General features: G+C 50.7%; 1 protein-coding gene across 1 annotated transcript in view; it reads right to left on the minus strand.

Annotated features, from left to right (window-relative positions):
* The window catches only part of MYO18A (myosin XVIIIA), a 181,852-nt gene that overhangs the window by 84,144 nt on the left and 73,936 nt on the right, over window positions 1-23,772 (minus strand). The window contains 9 exon segments of the mRNA XM_087924151.1: window positions 604-841; window positions 1,520-1,706; window positions 2,762-2,924; window positions 4,183-4,302; window positions 4,305-4,323; window positions 8,291-8,377; window positions 10,094-10,286; window positions 15,145-15,235; window positions 16,480-16,653. Coding sequence (XP_087780277.1) covers window positions 604-841; window positions 1,520-1,706; window positions 2,762-2,924; window positions 4,183-4,302; window positions 4,305-4,323; window positions 8,291-8,377; window positions 10,094-10,286; window positions 15,145-15,235; window positions 16,480-16,653 — 1,272 coding nt within the window.

The raw sequence follows: 23,772 nt of genomic DNA on the forward strand, positions 1-23,772 counted from the left end.
CCTTCCTTCCCTTCCTTTCCTTTCCTTCCTTGCTTCCTTCCTTCCTTTCCATCCTTCCTTCCTTCTTCTTTTCCTTCCTTGCTTCCTTCCTTCCTTCCTTCCTTCTTTTCCTTCCTTGCTTCCTTCCTTCCTTTCCATCCTTCCTTTCCTTTCCATCCTTTCCTTTCCTTTTTCCTTCCTTCCTTTCCATCCTTTCCTTTCCTTCCTTCCTTCCTTCCTTCCTTTCCATCCTTTCCTTTCCATCCTTTCCTTTCCTTTCCTTCCTTCCTTTCCATCCTTTCCTTTCCTTTCCTTTCCTTTCCTTTCCTTTCCTTTCCTTTCCTTTCCTTCCTTCCTTCCTTTCCATCTTTCCTTTCCTTTCCTTCCTTCCTTTCCTTTCCTTCCTTCCCTTCCTTCCTTCCTTCCTTTCCATCCTTCCTTCCTTCCTTTCCTTCCTTCCTTCCTTCCTTCCTTCCTTCCTTCCCTCCTTTCCTTCCCTTCCTTCCTTCCTTCATCATAGTTGGAAGGGACCTTGGAGGTCTTCTAGTCCATCCCCCTGTTCCAGCAGGAGACCCTATACTATACCCTGGGAGCTTGGGGGAGGGGGGGCGCAAAAGGACCCACCTTGGCGGTACATCCGGAGGGCATCGAGGAGACGGGATCCCCGGATCTGGGCTCTCAGCAGGGGCACCTCCAGCTGCATCAGGCCGGCCTCGCAGTGTTCCCCGTGCAAATCCAGCTCGCTGCTGCTCATCCGCTGGGGGTAAGGCCCCTTGGCCTCTCCCCGCCAGCCGTTGGCCTTGGGCAGGAAGCAGTGGACGAAATGCAGCTTGGACTTTTTGAGGGTGTCGATCAGGGCGTCCTGAGAGGGGTGGGAGAAGACCCCCATCAGGTTGGGGGGGGGGGCAGGAGAGGCTAGAGTATCCCAAAGGGCTGCTGATGGGGTGGGCTGCTGGGGCCTGGCAGGGGAGGGACCCTCGCTAAGACTCTGCGGGGGGGCTCGGAAATCACCCCCCAAAAAAACCTCCGAAAGACAAGCGGCCAGAGAAAGCTCTTCTGGGTGTTCAGCCGAGAGCATTTCACACCTGGTAACAGCGTGGCAAGCTAGATGAACAATCCACCCAGCACTTGCAAGGGAGAGCCACAAAACCTCCGAAAGACAAGCGGCCGGGGAAAGCTCTTCTGGGTGTTCAGCCGAGAGCATTTCACACCTGGTAACAGTGTGGCAAGCTAGATGAACAATCCACCCAGCGCTTGCAAGGGAGAGCCCCAAAACCTCTGAAAGACAAGCGGCCAGGGAAAGCTCTTCTGGGTGTTCAGCCAAGAGCATTTCACACCTGGTAACAGCGTGGCAAGCTAGATGAACAATCCACCCAGCGCTTGCAAGGGAGAGATACCACAGCTAGTAGTCTCCAAGGGGGCTAATCCCCAAATAATTAAAAAAATCACGTATCCCGGGAGCGGAAGTCTATCCCTCTTAAAGAACGCAGAGTCGGGGGGTGGGGGGTTTCTTCCGGGCCTAGGACCACCGGAGACTCACCACCTGCAGTTTGATCTGGATGCACACGGACTTCTTCTTCACCGCCGCCACCCCCATGGTGAAGGTCTTGCGCATGCTGGTGGCTCTGCGCAGGGCCAGCTGGGAGCCCCCCTCCAGCCCCGCGATGGAGCCCGAGAGCACCGTGGTGGCCCCGGCTCGGCCGGCAAAGAGGCTGCTGATGATCTTCCTAGGAAGGAAAAAGGAAAGAGGAGAAAAGAGAGGAGGGCAGCCTTCCTTCACACCCCCCCCCAAGACGAACTGGCAGAATAGCACTGTTATAACCCTTCCTTCTTTCCTTCTCTCCTTCCCTTTCTTCTTTTCCTCTTCCTTCCTTTGTTCCTTCGTTCCTTTCCCTTCCTCCTCCTGCTCTCCTTCCTTCCATCCTCTTCCCTCCTTTCTTCGCATTTCCTTGGTCATTTTACTCATCTTTTTCCTTTCCTATTTCCCTTTCTTCTTGTAGTCATTTGTGGCTGCGTAGGGATTCTAGGCTGACACCCTTTTTGACTCCACCACCTTGTTCTGCCACTCCTCCTGTAATTTTTTCCTTCTCCTCTTTTTTCCTTTCAGATTTTCTCCTTCCTTGCTTCCTTCCTTTCCATCCTTCCTTCCTTTCCTTCCTTCCTTTCCTTCCTTCCTTCCCTTCTTCCTTTCCTTCCTTCCTTCCTTTCCTTCCTTCCTTCCTTCCCATCCTTCCTTCCCTTCCTTCCTTCCTTCCTTCCTTCCTTCCTTCCTTCCTTCCCATCCTTCCTTCCTTCCTTCCTTCCCATCCTTCCATCCTTTCCTTCCTTCCCTTCTTTCTTTCCTTCCTTCCTTTTCCTTCCTTCATTCCTTCCTTCCTTCCTTCCTTCCTTCCTTCCTTCCCTTCCTTCCTTGCTTCCTTCCTTTCCATCCTTCCTTCCTTTCCTTCCTTCCTTCTTTCCTTCCTTCCTTTCCATCCTTCCTTCCTTTCCTTCCTTCCTTCCCTTCTTTCTTTCCCTCCCTCCCTCCCTCCCTCCTCCTCCCTCCTCCTTCCTTTCCTTCCTTTCCTTCCAGAATCCTAGTTGGAAGGGACCCTGGAGGTCCTCTAGTCCAGCCCCTGTTCAAGCAGAAGACCCAATACTATTCTGGACAAAACAGCTCTCCAGTCTCTTCTTCGGATGCTCCGGTTTCAGAGGAAGAACCCTTCCGTCTGCCTGAGATCAGAACCACCCTGGGCAGCCCCCTGCCACCTTACCCCTCACTCCCCCAAGACCGCCCCCTTACTTCTGGGATTCCTGGAGGAGGATCAAGCTGTTCTGGGAGGCGGGATTTTGCCGGACGTAACTCAGCCAGCCGCTGGTGTCATACTCCACCCAGTTGGTGCCGTAGCTGTGTCCCAGGAAGAAATGCCGAGGTTTATTGCTCCGGAGAAGCGGGTTGGAGGAGGCTGCCAATGCAAGAGAGACAGAGAGGAAGACTCAGGACCCCCACAACACCTTCCTCAGCCCCCCACCTCCCAAGAGAGAGGGTCTCCAGACAGCACGAAACGGAGGAAGACGCCCCTGATCACGATGGTATCCCTCTGTTCATGCAGTTTAGGATCGCATTGGCTTTTTCGGGGCTGCACGCGGCTGGCTCCTATTTAGCTGGTTGTCTAAGATCCCGCTTCTACCCTACCCCTAATCCTAACCCTAGCCCCCACTGGTGTCGTGCCGGGATTCTGGCAGGGACACCCCAATTAAATCAGGAGTCTCGAGACAAACTTCCAAAACTTCCAAAGGATTTATTCGGAGTGAACATGTCCGGCACTGCCTGGGTGCAGCCGACTCTGACGCACATTATACACTGTCACCCTTGACCCTGGTTTTCCCCCACCCCTCTAGGTGTATCCTAATTCATATCCTCCAATGGGACACATCCATAGCCCAGAGTCATCCATCATGTTCTCCAATTAGGAATTTTCAAGGGCAGAAATTCCGGTCTAACTTAGTTACAATCTTTGCAAGAGGCGAATGAAATGCGCTTTCGGTTTTAAACCTCCGCACTGCTCCTTCAAATTTCTTCCCACCCACCCAACCCCTGTTCATGGCAACTCTAAAACAGGCATAGAAATGTTTTATGAGTTCACACACACACACACAGAGACACACTGTCAGGATTCCAGCAGCGACCCCCCAATTAAATCAGGAGTCTCGAGACAAACTTCCAAAACTTCCAAAGGATTTATTCGGACGGAACATGTCCGGCACGACCTGGGTGTAGCTGACTCTGAGGCACATCATTCACGGCCACCCTTGACCCTGTTTTTTCCCCCACACCCCCACCCCAACCCTCTGGGTGTATCGTGATTCACATTCTCCAATGGGACACGTCCATAGCTCAAAGTCATCCATCATCAGTTAGGATTTTGCACGGCAGAAACTTCAGTCGCCCAGTTAATACTATCTTTGAAAAAAACATCGATGGAATGCGCTTTCGGTTTTGCAAGCGGCCGCACGGCTACCCCCCGCTCCCTTTCGGTTTGGCCACTCTAAAAAAGGAAGGCTTTTATGATCTGACGGTCATACATCGAGGACTACCGACCCTGAGCTCCCCTTGGGAGGCAGGTTCCTCTCCAAAGACAGAACCCGGGACCAGAGAGATCCCACTGGATTCGGCGTCACCCCAGAGGACGCCGATTCGACGGCCTTCCTTGTCCCGAGTACCTTTTGTGTCTCCGTCCTGTGGGCCGTAGTGCGTGAAGAGCCGCTCCAGAAGACCCTCCTCGCTGCCCCCAGGCTGGAGAGATTCCTCCTCCAAGAGCCACAGCAGCCCACGGGCTTCGCGGTCCGGGCCAGGGTGCGAACCTGCAGGGAGGACCCCCCAAAAAAAGGTTACCGTATTGTCCTCGGGATGGAAGTTTTCCAACGGGGCTTTTCACAAAAGGAGACGGCGCTTCCTGGGCCTTTTTCTTGAAAACATTTCTCACTACGGATCCAAGAAGCTTCTTCACCGAGAGATTACAGAAAGAGGGGAGGGGGAGAGAGAGAGAGAAAGAGAGAGAGGGGGAAGGGAGAAAGGGAGGGAGGGAGGGAGGGAGGAGGGAAAAGAGGAAGGAGAAAAAGAGTTAGGAAGGATGGAAGGAAAAAAAGGAGAAAAAGAGGAAGGAAGGATGGATGGATGGAAGGAAGAAAAAGAGGAAGGAGAAAAAGAGGGAGGAAGGAAAATGAGAAACCAGGAAGGGAGGAAGGAAAAAGAGGAAGGATGGAAGGAAGGAAAAAGAGGAAGGCGAAAAAGAGGAAGGAAAATGGGAAAGAGGGAAGGAAGGAAAAAGGAAGGACGGAAAAAGAGGAAGGAGAAAAAAAGACAGGAAGGGAGGGAAGAAGAGAGAAAAGAAGGAAAAAGGGGTAGCAGAAAAAGGAAGGAAGGAAGGAAGGAAGGAAGGAAGGAAGGAAGGAAGGAAGGAAGGAACCAACTGAAGAACTGAGGAAGCTTCTTGGGTGAGAAGCGAAACGTTTTCAAAGAAACAAACGAAGTCCGCTGTTGGAAAAGCCTCTTTGGGAGCAACCATGATTCTGGATGATTGAGAAACGCCACCGATGGTCAGTGAATGGACCGAGAGAGTCTGGGATTTGGGGAGGGGAGGCTGGAAAACAGAGGGGTGAGAAGGGTCAGGTACCCCCTCCCAAGCCTGCTAAGACCCAGTCCCAAAGCCCCTGCGACGGAGGGCGGCCCAGGAACGGCTCCGTTCTGCTCCACCGTCGGACCGCCACGTCCTCCTCCAAGAATCAATACTCCATAAACCAGGTTGGCGAGAGAAACAAGCGTCAAGTCTGCCAAAGGGGACCAGTCGTGGCAGCCGGAGCACGGAAATTCAATTTGGAGACTTAAGCCTCGAAATTACTCCCCGAAACTCAGCGGGGAGAGCTTGGAGGAAGAGCGGATCTCCGTACAGACACACCACACAAACACAAACACACACACACACACACATGCCAGGCCTAGGAAGGCAGGCACACACAACCACACAGGCGTCACTCTCAGTCCTTCCGGAGGTGACTGCTGGACTTCAGGCAGCAGGATGTGGCAATAAAAATCAGGGAGGTGGGCAATTGTGAAAGGGCTTCCCAGAATCCCCAGCCGGCATGCTTTAAGAGGGGGGCTTCCACTCCCAGAATCCCCAGCCAGTCTGCTTTAAGAGGGGGCTTCCACCCCCAGAATCCCCCAGCCAGGATGCTTTAAGAGGGAGGGCTTCCACCCCCAGAATCCCCCAGCCAGGATGCTTTAAGAGGGTGGGCTTCCACTCCCAGAATCCCCAGCCAGCCTGCTTTAAGAGGGAGGGCTTCCACTCCCAGAATCCCCCAGCCAGCCTGCTTTAAGAGGGTGGGCTTCCACTCCCAGAATCCCCAGCCAGGATGCTTTAAGAGGGGAGGGCTTCCACTCCCAGAATCCCCCAGCCAGCCTGCTTTAAGAGGGGAGGGCTTCCACTCCCAGAATCCCCAGCCAGCCTGCTTTAAGAGGGGTGGGCTTCCACTCCCAGAATCCCCAGCCAGGATGCTTTAAGAGGGAGGACTTCCACTCCCAGAATCCCCAGCCAGGATGCTTTAAGAGGGAGGGCTTCCACCCCAGAATCCCCAGCCAGGATGCTTTAAGAGGGTGGACTTCCACCCCAGAATCCCCCAGCCAGGATGCTTTAAGAGGGAAGGAATTCCACTCCCAGAATCCCCCAGCCAGGATGCTTTAAGAGGGAGGACTTCCACTCCCAGAATCCCCAGCCAGGATGCTTTAAGAGGGGAGGGCTTCCACTCCCAGAATCCCCAGCCAGCCTGCTTTAAGAGGGGAGGGCTTCCACTCCCAGAATCCCCAGCCAGGATGCTTTAAGAGGAGGAATTCCACTCCCAGAATCCCCCAGCCAGGATGCTTTAAGAGGGAGGGCTTCCACCCCAGAATCCCCAGCCAGGATGCTTTAAGAGGAGGGCTTCCACTCCCAGAATCCCCCAGCCAGCCTGCTTTAAGAGGAGGGCTTCCACTCCCAGAATCCCCAGCCAGCCTGCTTTAAGAGGGTGGGCTTCCACTCCCAGAATCCCCCAGCCAGGATGCTTTAAGAGGGAGGAATTCCACTCCCAGAATCCCCCAGCCAGCCTGCTTTAAGAGGGGAGGGCTTCCACTCCCAGAATCCCCCAGCCAGCCTGCTTTAAGAGGGGTGGGCTTCCACTCCCAGAATCCCCCAGCCAGGATGCTTTAAGAGGGAGGAATTCCACTCCCAGAATCCCCCAGCCAGGATGCTTTAAGAGGGAGGGCTTCCACTCCCAGAATCCCCAGCCAGGATGCTTTAAGAGGGAGGAATTCCACTCCCAGAATCCCCAGCCAGGATGCTTTAAGAGGGAGGACTTCCACTCCCAGAATCCCCAGCCAGCCTGCTTTAAGAGGAGGCTTCCACTCCCAGAATCCCCAGCCAGGATGCTTTAAGAGGGAGGGCTTCCACTCCCAGAATCCCCCAGCCAGCCTGCTTTAAGAGGGGGGCTTCCACTCCCAGAATCCCCAGCCAGCCTGCTTTAAGAGGAGGGCTTCCACTCCCAGAATCCCCCAGCCAGGATGCTTTAAGAGGGGAGGGCTTCCACTCCCAGAATCCCCAGCCAGCCTGCTTTAAGAGGGGAGGGCTTCCACTCCCAGAATCCCCCAGCCAGCCTGCTTTAAGAGGGGTGGGCTTCCACTCCCAGAATCCCCCAGCCAGGATGCTTTAAGAGGGGAGGAATTCCACTCCCAGAATCCCCCAGCCAGCCTGCTTTAAGAGGGGTGGGCTTCCACTCCCAGAATCCCCAGCCAGGATGCTTTAAGAGGGAGGAATTCCACTCCCAGAATCCCCCAGCCAGGATGCTTTAAGAGGGGAGGGCTTCCACTCCCAGAATCCCCCAGCCAGGATGCTTTAAGAGGGAGGGCTTCCACTCCCAGAATCCCCCAGCCAGCCTGCTTTAAGAGGGGAGGGCTTCCACTCCCAGAATCCCCCAGCCAGCCTGCTTTAAGAGGAGGGCTTCCACTCCCAGAATCCCCCAGCCAGCCTGCTTTAAGGGGGAGGGCTTCCACTCCCAGAATCCCCAGCCAGTCTGCTTTAAGGGGGAGGGCTTCCACTCCCAGAATCCCCAGCCAGCCTGCTTTAAGGGGGAGGGCTTCCACTCCCAGAATCCCCCAGCCTGCATGCTTTAAGAGGGGAGGGCTTCCACCCCCAGAATCCCCCAGCCAGGATGCTTTAAGAGGGAAGTTTCAGAGTTGGCTAGCTGTCAGGATTCCGGCCCTTAACCCAATTTAAATCCCGAATCTCGAGCCAAACTTCCAGAACTTCAAATGGATTTATTGGGGAGTTAACATGTCCGGCACTGCCTGGGTTCAGCCAACTCTGAAACACATCATTCACTGTCACCCTTGACCCTGGTTTCCCCCTCCACCCCTCTGGGTGTATCCTAATCCATATCCTCCAATGGGACACCTCCATAGCCCAGAGTCACCAATCAGGCTCTCCAGTTAGAATTTTGCATGGCAGAAATTTCGGTCACCTGGTTACTATCTTTGAAAAAATATATATATATATATATATGGAATGCACTTTTGGTTTTCAAGCTGCCACACTGCTCCCCCCACCCTTTCTGTTATGGCAACTCTGCAGAGACCCTAGAAATACTTGATGAGTTGCTGTCCTTCAGCCGCCAACACGGCACAACATCCCTCCCCAAGCAAGCCCATGGCCAACCAAGCAGGACAGGAAGGGGCGAGGCGGAAGAGGCGGGAGAAGTGGGGGTGGGGGAGGGGGCTTGAACCCCGTTTTCCATGCAAGCTTACCAGTGTCTGGTGGGACGCTTCGTCCACTGTGGCCACAGAGCCCGAGACACTGGGCTCCAAGGCGTCTAAGGAGAGGTCTATGTTCTCCTAGAAAAGGAGGGACAGACGAGGCCTGGTTAGTGTCCGGTGGCCACAAGTCAAGGAGCCCAGAGAGGGGGGGAAGAGAGACACCACAGTCAGTGCGTTAGTCAGGAGAGAGAGAGAGTCCACAGCCCCCCCCACACACACACACCTGGAAAAGGAAAAGAAATAAAACCTGGGTGGGCTGGAAGAGAGAAATCCCCAGGGGTGGAAAAGGGGAGGAGCAGGAAATCGGTGGGTCTAGCTGCCCGCTGGAGGTCCCGCTACGTAGGGCAGGGCGCGCCAAGCTCGGCCCCTCGGAGACGCGTGAACTTCCACTCCCGGAATTCTGTCCCGTGGGAATTCTGGGAGTTGAAGCCCACAAGTCTTCAAGGGGCCAAACTTGAAGGTTTCTGTTTTAGGATAATCTCAGAGAATAACAAAGAATAACCCAAGTGGGGAGGGACCTTGGAGGTCTTCTAGTCCAGCCCCCAAGCAGGAGACCCATTACCAGACAAGCAGCTGTCCAATCTCTTCTTAAAAGCCTCCAGGGTTAGAGCATTTACAACTTCTAGTGGCCAGCAGTTCCACTGGTTAATTGTCCTCACTATTAGGAAGTTTCTCCTTAATTCCCAGTTGCTTCTCTCCTTGGTTAGTTTCCATCCATTTTCTTTCTTTCTTTCCTTCCTTCCTTCCTCCCTCCCTTCCCTCTTTTCCTTCCTTCCTCCTTCCTTCTTTCCTTCCTTCCTTCCTCTCTTCTCTCTTTTCCTTCCTTCCTTCCTTCCTTCCTTCCTTCCTTCTTTCCCTCCCTCCCCTCTCCTCTTTGTCTTTCTCATCTTCCTTCCTCCCTCCCTCTTGCTCCTTCCTTCCTTCCTTCCTTCCTTTCCTCCCTCCCTCCCTTCCTCTCACCTTCCTTCCTTCCTTCCTTCCTTCCTTCTTTCCTTCCTTCCTTTCCTCTTTTCCTTCCTTCCTCCCTTCCTTCTTTTCTTCCTTCTTTCCTTCCTTCCTTCCTTCCTCTCTTCCCTCTTTTCCTTCCTTCCTTCCTTCCTTCCTTCCTTCCTTCCTTCTATAGAACAATAGAATAACAGAGTTGGAAGGGACCTTGGAGGTCATCTAGTCTAACCCCCATCCACCCAAGCAGGAGACCCTACGCCATTTCAGACAAATGGCTGCCCAGTCTCTTCTTAAACTCCTCCAGTGATGGAGCCCCCCACAACTTCCAGTGGCCAGCTGTTCCACTGGTTCCTTGTCCTCCCTGTTAGTAAGTTCCTTCTTAATCCCAGGTTGCTTCTCTCCTTGATGAGCTTCCAACCATTTTCCTTCCTTCCTTCCTTCATCTCTCCTTCTCCTCCCTCCCTCCAATAGAATAATAGAATAACAGAGTTGGAAGGGACCTTGGAGGTCATCTAGTCCAACCCGCTGGCTCAAGCAGGAGAACCGATACCATTCCAGATAAGTGACTGCCCAGTCTCTTCTTAAAAAGCCCCCAGTGATGGAGCCCCCACAATTTCTGGTGGCCAGCAGTTCCACTGGTTCATTGTCCCGTCCCCCCGACCCACCCCCGTCAGGAAATCCCGCCTTAATTCCAGGTGGGCTTCTCTTCTTGATGCGTTTCCATCCGTTGCTTCTCGTCCTGCCTTCACGGGTCTCGAGAAAACAGGCTGACAAACGCCCCCCCTTCTTGGGGCTGTGGTTTCGCTCAATTCCCTCCCCCGCCGCCCGCCCCCCGGCAGGGAAGCGTACCTCCTTGTAGCGCTCCAGCTCCTGCACGAAGGTGCGTTCGTGGAAGAGGCCCTGCAGCCGCTCCTGGGCGTAGTTGTGGCACAGCTCCTCAAAGGTGGCGCCCCGGCTCTGGCCGGCCATCTCGGGGTTCTGCAGGCCGGGCGTGTCCACGATCATCATGGAGCACAAGGAGCGCTGGCTGGACTTCAGGGCCCTGCCGGGGAAGAGAGGAAGCCCGGGAGTGGGGGTGGGTGGGTGGGTGGGGGGGCATGAATTGGGAGGGTGCTGGGTATCCGCCCCACCTGGGAGCAATTCCGCTTGCCCGGCTGGGCAAAAGGGCATCTGGCCAGGAAACGCTCACCAGGGTCCATTCAGTCGCCCAGACGCCGCCCCGCCAGGGATTATTATGGGGTCATTAAATGAAGATGATGATGATTATAGCCACACATTGCAGCCTGAAACTCTGTATTTATCTATTATCTATCTATCCATCCATCATCTATCATCTCTGTGTTTGTCTATACATCTATACCATGTCTGTCATCTATCTTTATCTATCTATCTATCTATCTATCTATCTATCTATCTATCTATCTATCTATCTATCTATCATGTATCTCTCTATCATGTATCTATCTATCATGTATCTATCTATCCATCCATCATCTATCTATCTATCTATCTATCTATCTATCTATCTATCTATCTATCTATCTATCTATCTATCTATCTATCCATCCATCCATCCATCCATCCATCATCTCTGTGTGTCTGTCTATATATCTATACCATGTCTATCTGTCATCTATCTTAGATAAAGATAATCTATAATCTGTGTGTATCTGTCTGTCTGTCTATCCATCTATCAGCTATCCATCCATCATCTATCTGTCTATCTGTCTGTCTGTCTGTCTGTCTATCTAATACCCATCCATCCATCTCTGTATCATCTATATCTATATATCATCTCTCTCTGCCTACCTACCTATACATCCATCCATCCATCCATCTCTGTATCTGTATCATCTATATATCTATATATATCATCTATCTATCTCTCTCCCTCCCTCCTTCCATCCATGTAACTATCTATCTATCTATCTATCTATCTATCTATCTATCTATCTATCTATCTATCTATCATCTATCTATCTCTCCCTCCCTCCCGCCCTCCATCCATCCATCCATCCATCCATGTAACTATCTCTCTCTCTCTCTCTCCCTCCCTCCCTCCATCCATGTAACTATCTATCTATCTATCTACATCCATCCATCCATCCATTATCTCTCTCTCTCTGCCTATATTCATTTTAACAAAAACCACCTATAATTGGAATTTAGAATCGTACCAAATAAAGGGTGAAGGCATGGAGACACACACGCGCACACACACACACACACACACACACACACAAATTAAAAAATGTCAGGCTGCAATGCATGGCTTTCATCATCATCATCATCAACAACCTTTAATGATCATCCCATAATCGCTTGGAGGCGGAGTCTCAGCAATGAATGGAGCCAGCGGAGTGTTTCTTGGCCGGATGCCTTTCCTGTCGCTGAGGTGGAGTATTGTTCAGCAGACATATTCTCCCGGTTCCCAGAGAGAAATATTTGCCTCTACCTTGGATCGAACTCACAGCCTCCTGATTGTGACGTGAGATGCCACCGAGAGGCCACTACGCTGCTGCAACACACGGCTTTTGCTGCAATGTTAATGGGAGGACGAGGACCATTTTGGTCGCGTTACTAAACGCGCAGAATGAAACGATTTCTTAAAATCATCCTCAGACGTGGCATTTCTACATTACAGTGTTGTGGCAACAGAGCCTCGTTAAGCGAGAGAAGATTTTCACAGCTAATTAGCCTATTGTCTTTTTTAAAAAAAAAAAACAAGAAAATCAGCGGCAGAAAATTAGCCCAAGGGAAGGACACGGCTAACTTGGCCTCAGAAAGTTCCAGCGTTGGCAGTCCTCGACTTACGACGGCAAAAGAGGCCCGAATTTCCCTGGCTAAGCGAGGCAGCTGCGGAGTGAGCTATTGCCCCAGTCATTCAGCGAATCCCTGCAGCTGTGAAGTGGACCGCGGGGTCCTTAAGCGAATCTAACTTGGGATACTTGTTTGTTTTTTTTTCTGTTAAACTGTATACAGAGATAAATGGAATAAATGTGAAAAAAGAGAAATTATAATAAGTTTATTAGCTTACGTTTAATGAACTTATACAATAGAGTCGAAATGAATTATGAGGTTTATGGCAATGAGATCAATATCAGTTTTTAGGATGAATTGAACAGATCATTATTTTTCTTTTTGAAACCTTAAAATGTTTTTGATGTAATCGGCGGGGAAAACACCCGCTCCTGGTGGAGACGGACTCTGAGGAAGAGGAGGAACAGCCGACAGGTAGTGGAGGTGTAGCTCCGGAGGTTGTGGGTGAGGCTGGGGAAGGGCAGAGGCTGTCTGGGTAGTCAGAGGAGGACCCAGGCCCATCCCCTCTCCATCCTAGGGCACGCAGGGAGGGAGAGGATAAGGGAGAAACCTGGTCTACGGGGGAGGAAAGGGCCCTGATCCCCTTCATGGGCTGCAGCTGTGACAACTAGATAAGAGGACGGACATGCATACGAGCAAGTGCTGGATACAAAGCGTGTAAATATCCCTAGTTTATAGTTCCTCTCTGAGTTTGATGTCCTTCCCAGTGTGTGTGTTTATATCTGTGGGTGTCTTCAAGCCCTTATCTTGCCTGGTTTGTGCTGTTTTTTTTTACTCTTTATAGTTTAAACGGCATTTCCTTCTTCTTGTAACTGCTTGTGGGGGATTTTTTTTTGTCTCCAGTCAAGGATATTTGGAGCTTGGAAGCAAAGTGAAGGAATAAAAGGGCCTTCACCTGTTTTTTTTGTGACTGTGTTTATTTTGTATCCCACACCCTGGGTCATCACAGGTATTTATGTTATGTAGCTGCTAGGAGATTATTGTTTTTAATTTCTAAAGTGATAATTAAAACGTTGAATGGTTACTGGGATTTAAAGGGGAACTAATTAAACGATATATATATAAGGTGTAGGGGTGACACACTCTAATTGGTAATTGGGGGGGGAAATTTTGGAATTGTTTGAATTGGGGTGGAATTTTTGAAATGATGAAATAAGAACGTGCGATGAAATTGCATTCCTGACAGACTAAAATGTATAAAGCACAACGAATACGAAGCCGTGAGAATTATTTAAAGGTAAAGAAAACAGGTCAAGAAATGAATTGAAAACTTATAAAATGAGCTTGAGGAAAGTATTTGAGACAATGAATAGAAAGGATGTAAAGTAATGATGAGGCGTGAAATTAAATGCGAAAGATGAGTATGTAATCAAAGTCATGTTTGCATGGAAATGTGAAAACTTGGAACCAGGTTGTTCCCTAAAACAAAGATGCTTTCAAAATGTGGAAAACCACGAGCACCATCATAAATAGGAGACAGGTGACAGGTATCATAAGCCGCTTTTTTTTCAGTGCCGTTGCAACTTCGGTCACTAAACGGGTGGTTGCAAGTTGAGGACAGCCTGTATGGATGGGCGATGGGGGTCCCATAGGTGTGTGAATGGAGAAAAGACTGCAAAACTAAATTGATTTTTTTTTTTTAATCCAAAAAAGAGATTATATCTAACCTCGTTTCTATTCTGAAATTGCTTCCGGATTTTGTTCTTTCAATGAACCAAAAAAAATAATAATAATGAAACTTGGATTTGTTTTTATTAACCAGATTGGCTGCTTTTTTCTAGAAACGGCTTGTCCACGCTGTCGTGCAAACATTGGGGCTGCGTGGTTGTGACCTTCAACTGCGCTAAAGAGAGAGTCGGAAGCCCGTGCCTGTTTCTTAACTTTCCTCCCTTTACACTGTATATCTTTCCTCCTCATCTTAGTCCTCCCATTACTTTTTAAATTTTTTCTTTGCATTTTATAGTTTGAAAAAACCAATTTAAAAAAAGAGAGCGAGAGAAAGAGAGAGAGAGAAAGAGAGAGAGAGAAAGGACTGAGTGGGGGCTGATTACGATTCACACCGGTTTGGGCGAACCGGTTGTTAATTTTACGTCTGGTTCGCCAAACTGGTAGTTCCGAGTACTGGCTGTCCCTGCACACCCCTCCCCTCCCAGGGGTCCCCAAGTGGCCTGTCTTGGATCCCAGGTAAGTGCAGGGCGCGCACGGAGGCTCGGGGAGGGCGAAAATGCCTCCCCCCGCCATGGTGCAGGAGGCTGACTAGGCCACACCCATCATGGCCACGCACATCCAGCCACCGGGCAGAGAACCCATTGCTAAAAATGTTTGAAGCCCCCCCACTCCCCCCAGAAAGGACTCCAAAATTAGAGACCCCACTGCCCACAGGTGTGGACAAGGGCTCCCACATACCTGGCATGGTTCCTTTACCTGCCGCTGTACAGGTGAGTTCCCCGCTCCCTCAGACAGTGATGGCAAACCTTTTTGTTGTGGTGTGCTGAAAGGCAACGTGCACCCCCCATGCATGTGCACGTACCCCGCCCCGTCCCCTTACCTGCACTGCACATGTGCACACCTCCCAGCTGATTTCCAGCCCAGGTAGGTCGAGGGAAACCTCTGCAGCCTTTGGAGGCTGAAAAAACGGGCCCATTTCGGCACTTCTGGTATTTCCGGAAGTACAGGAAGTGACCAAACGGGCCTGTTTTTCAGCCTCCAAAGTCTGCAGAGGCTTCCCTCGAGCCTCTGGGAGGCTTCAAAAGGCCCGAAAATCAGCTGGGATGCGCATGCGTGCGCAGTGAGGTAGGTTTGGATGGGGCTCGTGTGCCCGCACAAATGGCTCCGTGTGTCGCAGGTGCCGTGGGGGTCACCATCATGGCCCGTGGAGAAAAGACAAATCCCCTTGGGAGGGTGTGGAGCTAACTGGGGGGTGGGTGGGCGGTGGGCTGAAGGACCCTCCCTCTCCTCATTTCAGCCTAGCTTCGGCAGAGATTAAAAAGAGCACCCCTTTAGCGTCGGGGGTTTGGCCAGGTCTCGGACACTGACCGAGCCTGTCAATTGCCAGAGACAGGAAAAGAGGAGGCCCTTACCTGTTGAGTAGGCAAATGAGGAGGGTGAACAACTCAGAGTACAAGCCGGAGGTCAGGGCTTCCAGGCACTCCAAGGCAGAGGTTTTGGGACCTGCAAGAGAGAGAGAGAGAGAGAAGGGGGAGAAGAAGAGGGAAGACAGGAAAGAGAGAGAGAGAGAGAGAGAGAGAAAGAGAGAAAGGAAGGAAGGAAGGAAGGAAGGAAGGAAGGAAGGAAGGAAGGAAGGAAGGAAGGAAGGAAGGAAGGAGGTGGGTGGGAGGGAGGGAGGGGAGACAGTGTGATTGAGAGAAGGGGAGAGGAGGGAAAAGAGAAAGAAAGAAAGAAAGAAAGAAAGAAAGAAAGAAAGAAAGAAAGAAAGAAAGAAGGAAGGAAGGAAGGAAGGAAGGAAGGAAGGAAGGAAGGAAGGAGGGAGAGGGGAGGGAAGGGAGAGGCAGTGAGAGTGAGAGAAGGGGAGAGGGGGAAGAGAAAGGAAGGAAGGAAAGAAGGAAGGGTGGGAAGGAGGGAGGGAGAGACAGTGAGAGAGAGAGAGAAGGGGAAAGGAGGGAAAAGAAAGAAAGAAAGAAAGAAAGAAAGAAAGAAAGAAAGAAAGAAAGGAAGGAAGGAAGGAAGGAAGGAAGGAAGGAAGGAAGGAAGGAAGGAAGGAAGGAAGGAAGGAAGGAGAGGGAGGCAGGGAGGAAATGGAAGGGAAGGAGTGAAGGGAGGAGGAAAGAAGGAAAGGAGAAAAATAGGAAGAAAAATGAGGGAGAAGGGGAGGGAGAAAGGAAGGAAAGAAGGAAAAGGAGGAGTAAAATAGGGAAGGAATATAGGAAGAAGAAAGGGAGGGAAGGATGGAAGACAGGAAAGAGAGAGAGAGAGAAAGAAAGAAAGAAAGAAAGAAAGAAAGAAAGAAAGAAAGAAATTAGAGAAAGGGAAAGAAAGTTAGGAAGGAAGGAAGGAAGGAAGGAGGCAGAAAGGAGGGAACGACTCCAATGTTGCAGTGCTGGGATCCCCTAAAGCACCGCATGGACACCCCCACCCCCCCCAGTCTCCCTCCTTGAGCAACGCCAATCATTCCGCTGGGGGTGGGGGGGGTTAGAGCGGAGCCCCAATTCCTTCCCCCTCCCTCTCCTTTGATCTCCATTGATTTCCAGCCCCTCCTGGACCAGCCCCCTCATTTGGGAGGAGGTGCGTGTGTGTGTGTGTGTGCGTGTGCGTCCCAACACCCCCCCCCTCCAAGCTGTGAACCCTTGCTGTAACCATTAACTACTGGGGCGTGGGGGGGCCCCACTCAACCTCCCCCACGGGGGGCCTGCTCAATGGGCCCACAGCCCTGCCGCCATTGGGCCCCTGCCCCTCACCTGAGCCGTCGGCCAGCCCGGCCTCCTCGGGCCCCTGGCGGAAGGAGGTGGACCTCTGCACGGAGCCCTTGGCTGGCGGCTTGAAGATGGCCGAGGAGAGCTCCTCCAGGGTGCAGCCCAGGAGGTAGGCGGCCTTCTGGGCCCACTCGTGGCGGGCAAACTGCTTCCGGCCAGCTGGAAGGAGACGGAGACCATGGGTGGGCGTGGGGGCCAAGGGCGAGGGGTGCCCCCGCTGCCAGCCCGGGGCAAGGAGGGCCACACCTGGGCAGGGGGGGGAAGAGGCCCATCCCTCCCACAGACCACCCGACCCCCCCCCTCCAAAGAGGTGGAGGGGCTTTCGGGGAAGGGTCTCGAAGGGGCTTTTCCCCCCCCAAAAAAGGCCACTGGAGTTTTCTTGGGAAAGGTTTCGCTTCTCATCCAAGAGGCTTCTTCAGTTCTTCCGAGAGAGAGAGAAGGGAAAAGAGAGAGACGGATGGACGGGAGGCAGGGAGGGAGGGAGGGAAGGAGGGAGAAAGCGGAAGAGAAGAAAAGAAAGGGAAATGAGAGGGGGAGGCAGAAAAGAAGGGAGGGAAGGAGGGAGGGAGAAAGCTAAGAAAACAGGAAGAAAAGAAAGGGAAAAGGAACGAGGAAGGGAGGGAGGGAGGGAGGGAGGGAGGGAGGAAGGAAATGGGAAGGAGGGAAGGAGAAAGCCAGAAAAACAGGAAGAAAAATAGAAGGGAAAAATGGAAGGAAGAGGAAGGAAAAGGAAGGAAGAAAGAAAGGAAGGAAGGGAGGGAGGAAGGAAAAGGAAGGGAGGAAGGAAGGGAGGAAGGAAAAGGAAGGAAGGAAAAGGAAGGAGGAAGGAAGGAAGGAAGGAAGGAAGGAAGGAAGGAAGGAAGGAAGGAAGGAAGGAAGGAAGGAAAAGGAAGGAAAGGAAAGGAAAGGAAAGGAAAGGAAAGGAAAGGAAAGGAAAGGAAAGGAAAGGAAAGGAAGGAAGGAAGGGAGGGAGGGAAGGAGCTTCTTGGATGAGAAGCAAAACACATTCAGGGGGAAACCCACCCTTTCCAGGAAGAGATCCTTCCACGCCTCCCCTTGGCCGGCCACCAGCACCAGCGGAGGGGAGGAAAATTGCATTAAGAGGAGGGGGGGGCTCCGTCGGGCTCCCTGGGGGCAGGACCCCCGCCCGGCCTTGTCGTTATTCATCGTGCATGAAAGGAGAAGAGAGGAGCGAGGAGGGGAAAGAGGACGAGCGACAGCCGAGCGAGCGGAGTAATGAAAATGTACTTAGGAACTTGATGAGACGAGATGGGAGGTCAACAGCTTAGCTGCGCTGCCAGGAGAAGCAGGGCAGGCAGCCATTCTGGTTGGTTGGGGTGTGTGTGTGTGTGTGTATGTGTGTGTGTGTAGCATGCAAGAAAAACCTTCGGTCTGCCTTGCCAACGCTGTTATTCTGCTCTCCTTCCTTCCTTTTCTTCCTCCCTGCCTCCCTCTTTCTTTCTTTCTTTCTTTCTTTCTTTCTTTCTTTCTTTCTTTCTTTCTTTCTTTCTTTCTTTCTTTCCTCTCTATCTCTTTCTTTCTTTTTCCTTCCTTCCTTCCTTCTCCATCACTGGAGGTTTTAAAGAAGAGATTGGACAGCCATTTGTCTGAGAGAGGTTCTCCTTCTTGAGCAAGGAGCTAGACTAGAAGGCCTCTAGGGTCCCTTCCAACTCTTTTATCCTGCTATTCTTCCTTCCTTTCCTTCCTTTCCTTCCCTTCCTTCCTTCCTTCCTCCCTCCTTCCCTCTTTCTTTATAACTTTCTTTCTTTCTTTCTCTTTCTTTCTTTCTTTCCTTTCCTCTCTATCTCTTTCTTTCTTTTTCCTTCCTTCCTTTCTTTTCTTCCTTCCTTCCTTCTCCATCACTGGAGGTTTTAAAGAAGAGATTGGACAGCCATTTGTCTGAGAGAGGTCCTCCTTCTTGAGCAAGGAGCTGGACTAGAAGACCTCTAGGGTCCCTTCCAACTCTTTTATCCTGCTTCTTCTTCCTTCCTTTCCTTCCTTTCCTTCCTTTCCTTCCTTCCTTCCTTTCCTTCCCTTCCTTTCCTTCCTTCCTCCCTCCTTCCCTCTTTCTTCATAACTTTATTCCTTTCTTTCTTTCTTTCTTTCTTTCTTTCTTTCTTTCTTTCTTTCTTTCTTTCTTTCTTTCTTTCTTTCTTTCTTTCTTTCTTTCCTTCCTTCCTTCATCTTTCTCTTTCTTTCTTTCCTTTCCTCTCTATTTCTTTCTTTCTTTCTTTCTTTCTTTCTTTCTTTCTTTCTTTCTTTCTTTCTTTCTTTCTTTCTTTCTTTCTCCTTCTTTCCTTCCTTATTACAGAACCCTCAGGCTGGAAGGGGCCTCGGAGGCCTTCTAGTCCAACCCCCTGCTCAAGCCTTCCAGTCCAGACAAAACAGCTGCCCCATCGCTTCAGGAAAACCCTCCCATGTTGGAAAGCACCCACAACCTCTTGTCGTTCCACTGGTTAAAATTGTTCCTATGGTGGGGAAATGTCTCCTTGGTTTTAGGCTCCTTCTTTCCATGACTGGGAAAACTCAGTGTCCCACCTGAAAATGTAGAGGAGGGGTCCGCAAGGTGTGGTCGAAAAGCTCAAGATGGCAAGCCCATCGGTTCAGCAGAAAACGCACGTGGGAACTGGGCACAGCTCCGATTGCAGCCTTCATGGGTGCCATTTTGACTGTTTTGGACAGGGGTCTCCCACCTTGGCCCCTTTAAGACTTGGGGACTCCAACTCCCAGAATTCCCCAGCCAGCAGGGCAGGGGGTCTCCCACCTTGGCCCCTTTAAGACTTGGGGACTCCCACTCCCAGAATCCCCCAGCCAGCAGGGCAGGGGGTCTCCCACCTTGGCCCCTTTAAGACTTGGGGACTCCAACTCCCAGAATTCCCCAGCCAGCAGGGCAGGGGGTCTCCCACCTTGGCCCCTTTAAGACTTGGGGACTCCAACTCCCAGAATTCCCAGCCAGCAGGGCAGGGGGTCTCCCACCTTGGCCCCTTTAAGACCTGGGGACTCCAACTCCCAGAATTCCCCAGCCAGCAGGACAGGGGTCTCCCACCTTGGCCCCTTTAAGACCTGGGGACTCCAACTCCCAGAATTCCCCAGCCAGCAGGGCAGGGGGTCTCCCACCTTGGCCCCTTTAAGACTTGGGGACTCCAACTCCCAGAATTCCCCAGCCAGCAGACCAGGGGGTCTCCCACCTCGGCCCCTTTAAGACCTGGGGACTCCAACTCCCAGAATTCCCCAGCAGGCTTTGCTTTGCTGGCTGAGGAATTCTGGGACTTGTACTCCAAGTCTTAAAGGGGCCACGTTTGGGGACCCCTCGTTTTGGACCACCACACCTGCTGGAGCCCCCTGCGGAAAAGGTGTTCAAATGCCAGGTGTGATGAACCAACAGCAGAAGGACAAACAAGACGTGTAAAATCCGGAAAGCTGGATGCAAAGAAAGTGGGGGGAGGGGGGAGAGAAGGAGGGAGGGGAAGAGATGGAGGGGAGAAAGGAAACAGCCTTTGGGGTTCAAGGGGGAACACGTTACCTTCACTGCTGTCTGAATTGCACAAGGGGACGGCATGCACCATGCAAACACAAAAAGAGTGCGTTAGAAGGCGGGCGGGGTAACAACAACACACAAACACCCCAGGGAGAGGAGGGGGAATTGGGTGGGGGGGCTGAGGTGGAAGACCCTCCCCCCCCACATTCAAAGCAAGCAGGACGTTGAAGCTCCTTTGCCCATCCGAAGGTCACATGATTGTCACATGAAGTACTCATCTCTAATGATCTAAGTGCTAGAGCCCACTGTTACTACAGAGCCAAAAAAGGCGTTAAGAGTTGTTAATCTAATCCTACGTAGCTTTTTCTCCGGTAATATCACACTACTAACTAGAGCATCCAAAACATTTGCTGGACCAATACTTGAATACAGCTCATCAGCCTGGAACCCACATTACGTATCTGATATTAACACTGTTGAGAAAGTCCAGAGATATTTCGCAAGAAGAGTTCTCCACTCCTCTACTCGTTGTAGAAGACCTTATGCCACCAGACTCGAAATTCTAGACCTAGAAAACCTTGAATTACGCCGTCTTCGGTCCGATCTAAGTCTAGTATATAAAATCATACATTGCAATGTCCTACCCGTCAATGAATACTTCAGCTTCAATCATAACAACACAAGAGCACACAATAGATACACACTCAAGGTTAATCGCACCAAACTTGATTGCAGGAAATACGACTTCAGCCACAGAGTGGTCAATGTCTGGAATCCTCTACCTGACTCTGTAGTTTCTTCCCCAAACCCCAAAAACTTTAACCTTAGATTTTCTTCTATTGACCTCACCCCTTTCCTAAGTGGTCTGTAGCTTGCGTGCATAAGCACACCAATGTGCCTACCATCCCTGTCCTATTGTTTCTTTTTCTTATTTTTCTTATATGCACCCATGTTGTTGAGGTAATTCCCCGTTAGGAGAATGAGCGCATACAGGGAGACGTATAGAGAATAGTGTTTGAATAATACATACACAGCATACAGATACACTGTACAGTAAATGTTACTTCCAGAAAGGTTTAAAGCAAAGTCCAAAATAGGCAGTCCAAAGACATTCACAGTTAAAGCAGTCAGCTTTCAATCCAGGGATAATCCAATAACAAATTCCAGTGTCAAAAACAGTTCAGTATCAGACTTAGATCAAATCCACGAATATCAGTCAATCAGGCAAAATGGAGGAACGGCAACTCTTTCCAACAGAAGGAAACAGAGATACACTCACACTCTCTTCTGAGACTCAGACTAAGACAACCCAGGTTTCTGGCTCCATCTTATGGCCGTTTGAGAAACCACACCTAAGTACAGTTTTGCATTTTCTTAAATATACAGTTTTAAAATGTTTATCCTGGTTTATATATTTCTAACCCAAATAGCTGTTAGGTGACCCATATTCCTAACACATGTATTCATCACTATGTTTTTACTTATACCTATTACCTTGTAAGCAACTGACAAACCAAATAAAATAAAAAAATAAATCCCCGTTGTCGACCTTCCCGGTCAGCTTACGACACGCAAAAATCAATGGTGGGGGTGAAGCCAGATTCGCTTAATGACCTGGGCAAAGGAGTTCAGAAAATCAGCCTTAACTCACTTAAATATCAGCTTGTCCGGCAACGGAAATCATGGCTCCCAATGTGGTCGTAAGCCGAGGACTCCCCGTGTGACTTTTTGCCAGGAATGGAGAGCGGTTCGAACGTAAAAAATTGTGCCTAACGGGCTCATAGCAAAAGCTCAGTAACACGAAAGCTTAGTGAAGTTTGCCATCTGCTGGTGGCACCTGAACAAAATGGCCGCTGCCGATTCCATTTCTTAGGACGGGAACGCTGTTCGCCTCTGGAAGCCCTTGAATGAATAGACTAGAATGACCTGGAAGGGACCTTAGAGGTCTTCTAGTCCAGCCCCTTGCTCGAGCAGGAGAATCTCAATCGAGATCAAGGGAGGTACTAATATCACTCTATGAAGCCTCAGTAAGGCCACACCTGGAGTCCTGCATCCACTTTTGGTCACCACACTATAAAAAAGATGTTGAGACTCTGGAAAAAGTGCAGAGAAGAGCAACCAGGAGGATGAGGGGACTGGAGGCTAAGACATACGGATGAACGGTTGCAGGAACCGGGCCTGGCTAGTTTAGTCTCTCTATCTGTCTGTCTGTCTGTCTATCATCTCACTCTATCTATCTATCTATCTATCTATCTATCTATCTATCTATCTATCTATCTATCTATCTATCTATCTATCATCTGTCCGTCCATCCATCCATCCTTAGTAAGGCCACACCTAGAGTCCTGCATCCAGTTTTGGTCACAACACTATAAAAAGATGATTTAGGGGACTGGAGGCTCAAACATACGACGGACGGTTGCAGGAACTGGGCCTGGCTAGTCCAGGGAAGAGAAGGACCAGGGGAGACATGATAGTGGTCTTCCAATATTTGAGGGGCTGCCACAGGGAGGAGGAGGGGGGGTCAAGCTATTCTCCAAGGCACCCGAAGGCCAGACAAGGAAGAATGGATGGAAACTGACCAAGGAGAGATTCAACCTGGAAACAAGGAGGAATTTTCTGACAGTGAGAACCATCAACACAGGGAACAGAAGTTTCCTTCAGAAGTTGTGGGAGCTTCATCCCTGGAAGCTTTCAAGAAGAGACTGGACTGCCGTCTGTCAGAAATGGTGTCGGGTCCCCTGCTCGGGCAGGGGGCTGGACTAGATGGCCTCCAAGGCCCTTTCCAATTCTGTTACTCTGTTAAACCTGGGGAATTCTGGGAGTGGAAGTCCACCCCTCTTGGTTTTTTTTTTCCAAGGAGGAGAAATCCTGCTCCAAACCATTCAGGGGATTCAAAGCTCAGGGCCTTTTCTCCTTTCAAAAAACTCGTTTTTGGAACTGGGCCTTGGGGTTTCCTTTCTTTTCCAGTGTTCCCTGCCTCCTTTTAAAATCCAAACCAGTCCAGGGATTATTTCCAACTTCCCCTGACCTATTTTGGAAGATTTTTTAAGTTTAAAAACAGAAAGAAAGAAAGAAAGAAAGAAAGAAAGAAAGAAAGAAAGAAAGAAAGAAAGAAAGAAAGAAAGAAAGAAAGAAAGAAAGAAAGAAAGAAAGAACCCCAGAGAAAATCGCTTCAAATAAATGAGATAAGCAGAAACCAGCCAAAGCAGGTTGTGGATAATTCCAGATGGTCTAGTTGTGCATGTGTTTGTGTGTTTGTGTGTGTGTGCGCACGCATGTGTGTTAGTGTTATTCTACCGCAGGGGTCTCTTAGCAATGAGGGATCGTCCCTCTTTTCGACTTGGAGACAGAAGCTGGGCTTTTCTTGAAAGGGAAGGATGTGGCCCAAATAGAAACCTAGGGCTGGAAGGGACCTGGGAGGTCATGTAGTCCAACCCCCTGCTCAAGCAGGAGACCCTATACCCATGATGGCGAACCTATGGCACGCGTGCCGCAGGTGGCACACAGAGTCATTTGTGCCGGCACACGAGCCGCAGGCCAAGTTACCTCACTGCGCATGCGCACGTCTCCCGGATTAATTTTGGGCCCTTTGAGGCCTTTTTTACCTCCTCCCAGAGGCTTGAAAAAAATCCTCTTTGCAGGATGAATCACAGGCCCGTTTCCGTCACTTACAGGAAGTGACGAAAACGGGCCTATGATTCATCCTGCAAAGCCTGCCGGGGTTTTGGGAGGTGGAAAAAAGGCCTCAAACGCCCGAAAATCAGCTATGAAGCACACCTCAGGTAAGAGGGTGGGAG

This window comes from Pseudonaja textilis, chromosome 1, assembly GCF_049901715.1.
Source record: "Pseudonaja textilis isolate UNSWEBS1 chromosome 1, rPseTex1.2, whole genome shotgun sequence".
Classification (NCBI taxonomy): domain Eukaryota; kingdom Metazoa; phylum Chordata; class Lepidosauria; order Squamata; family Elapidae; genus Pseudonaja; species Pseudonaja textilis.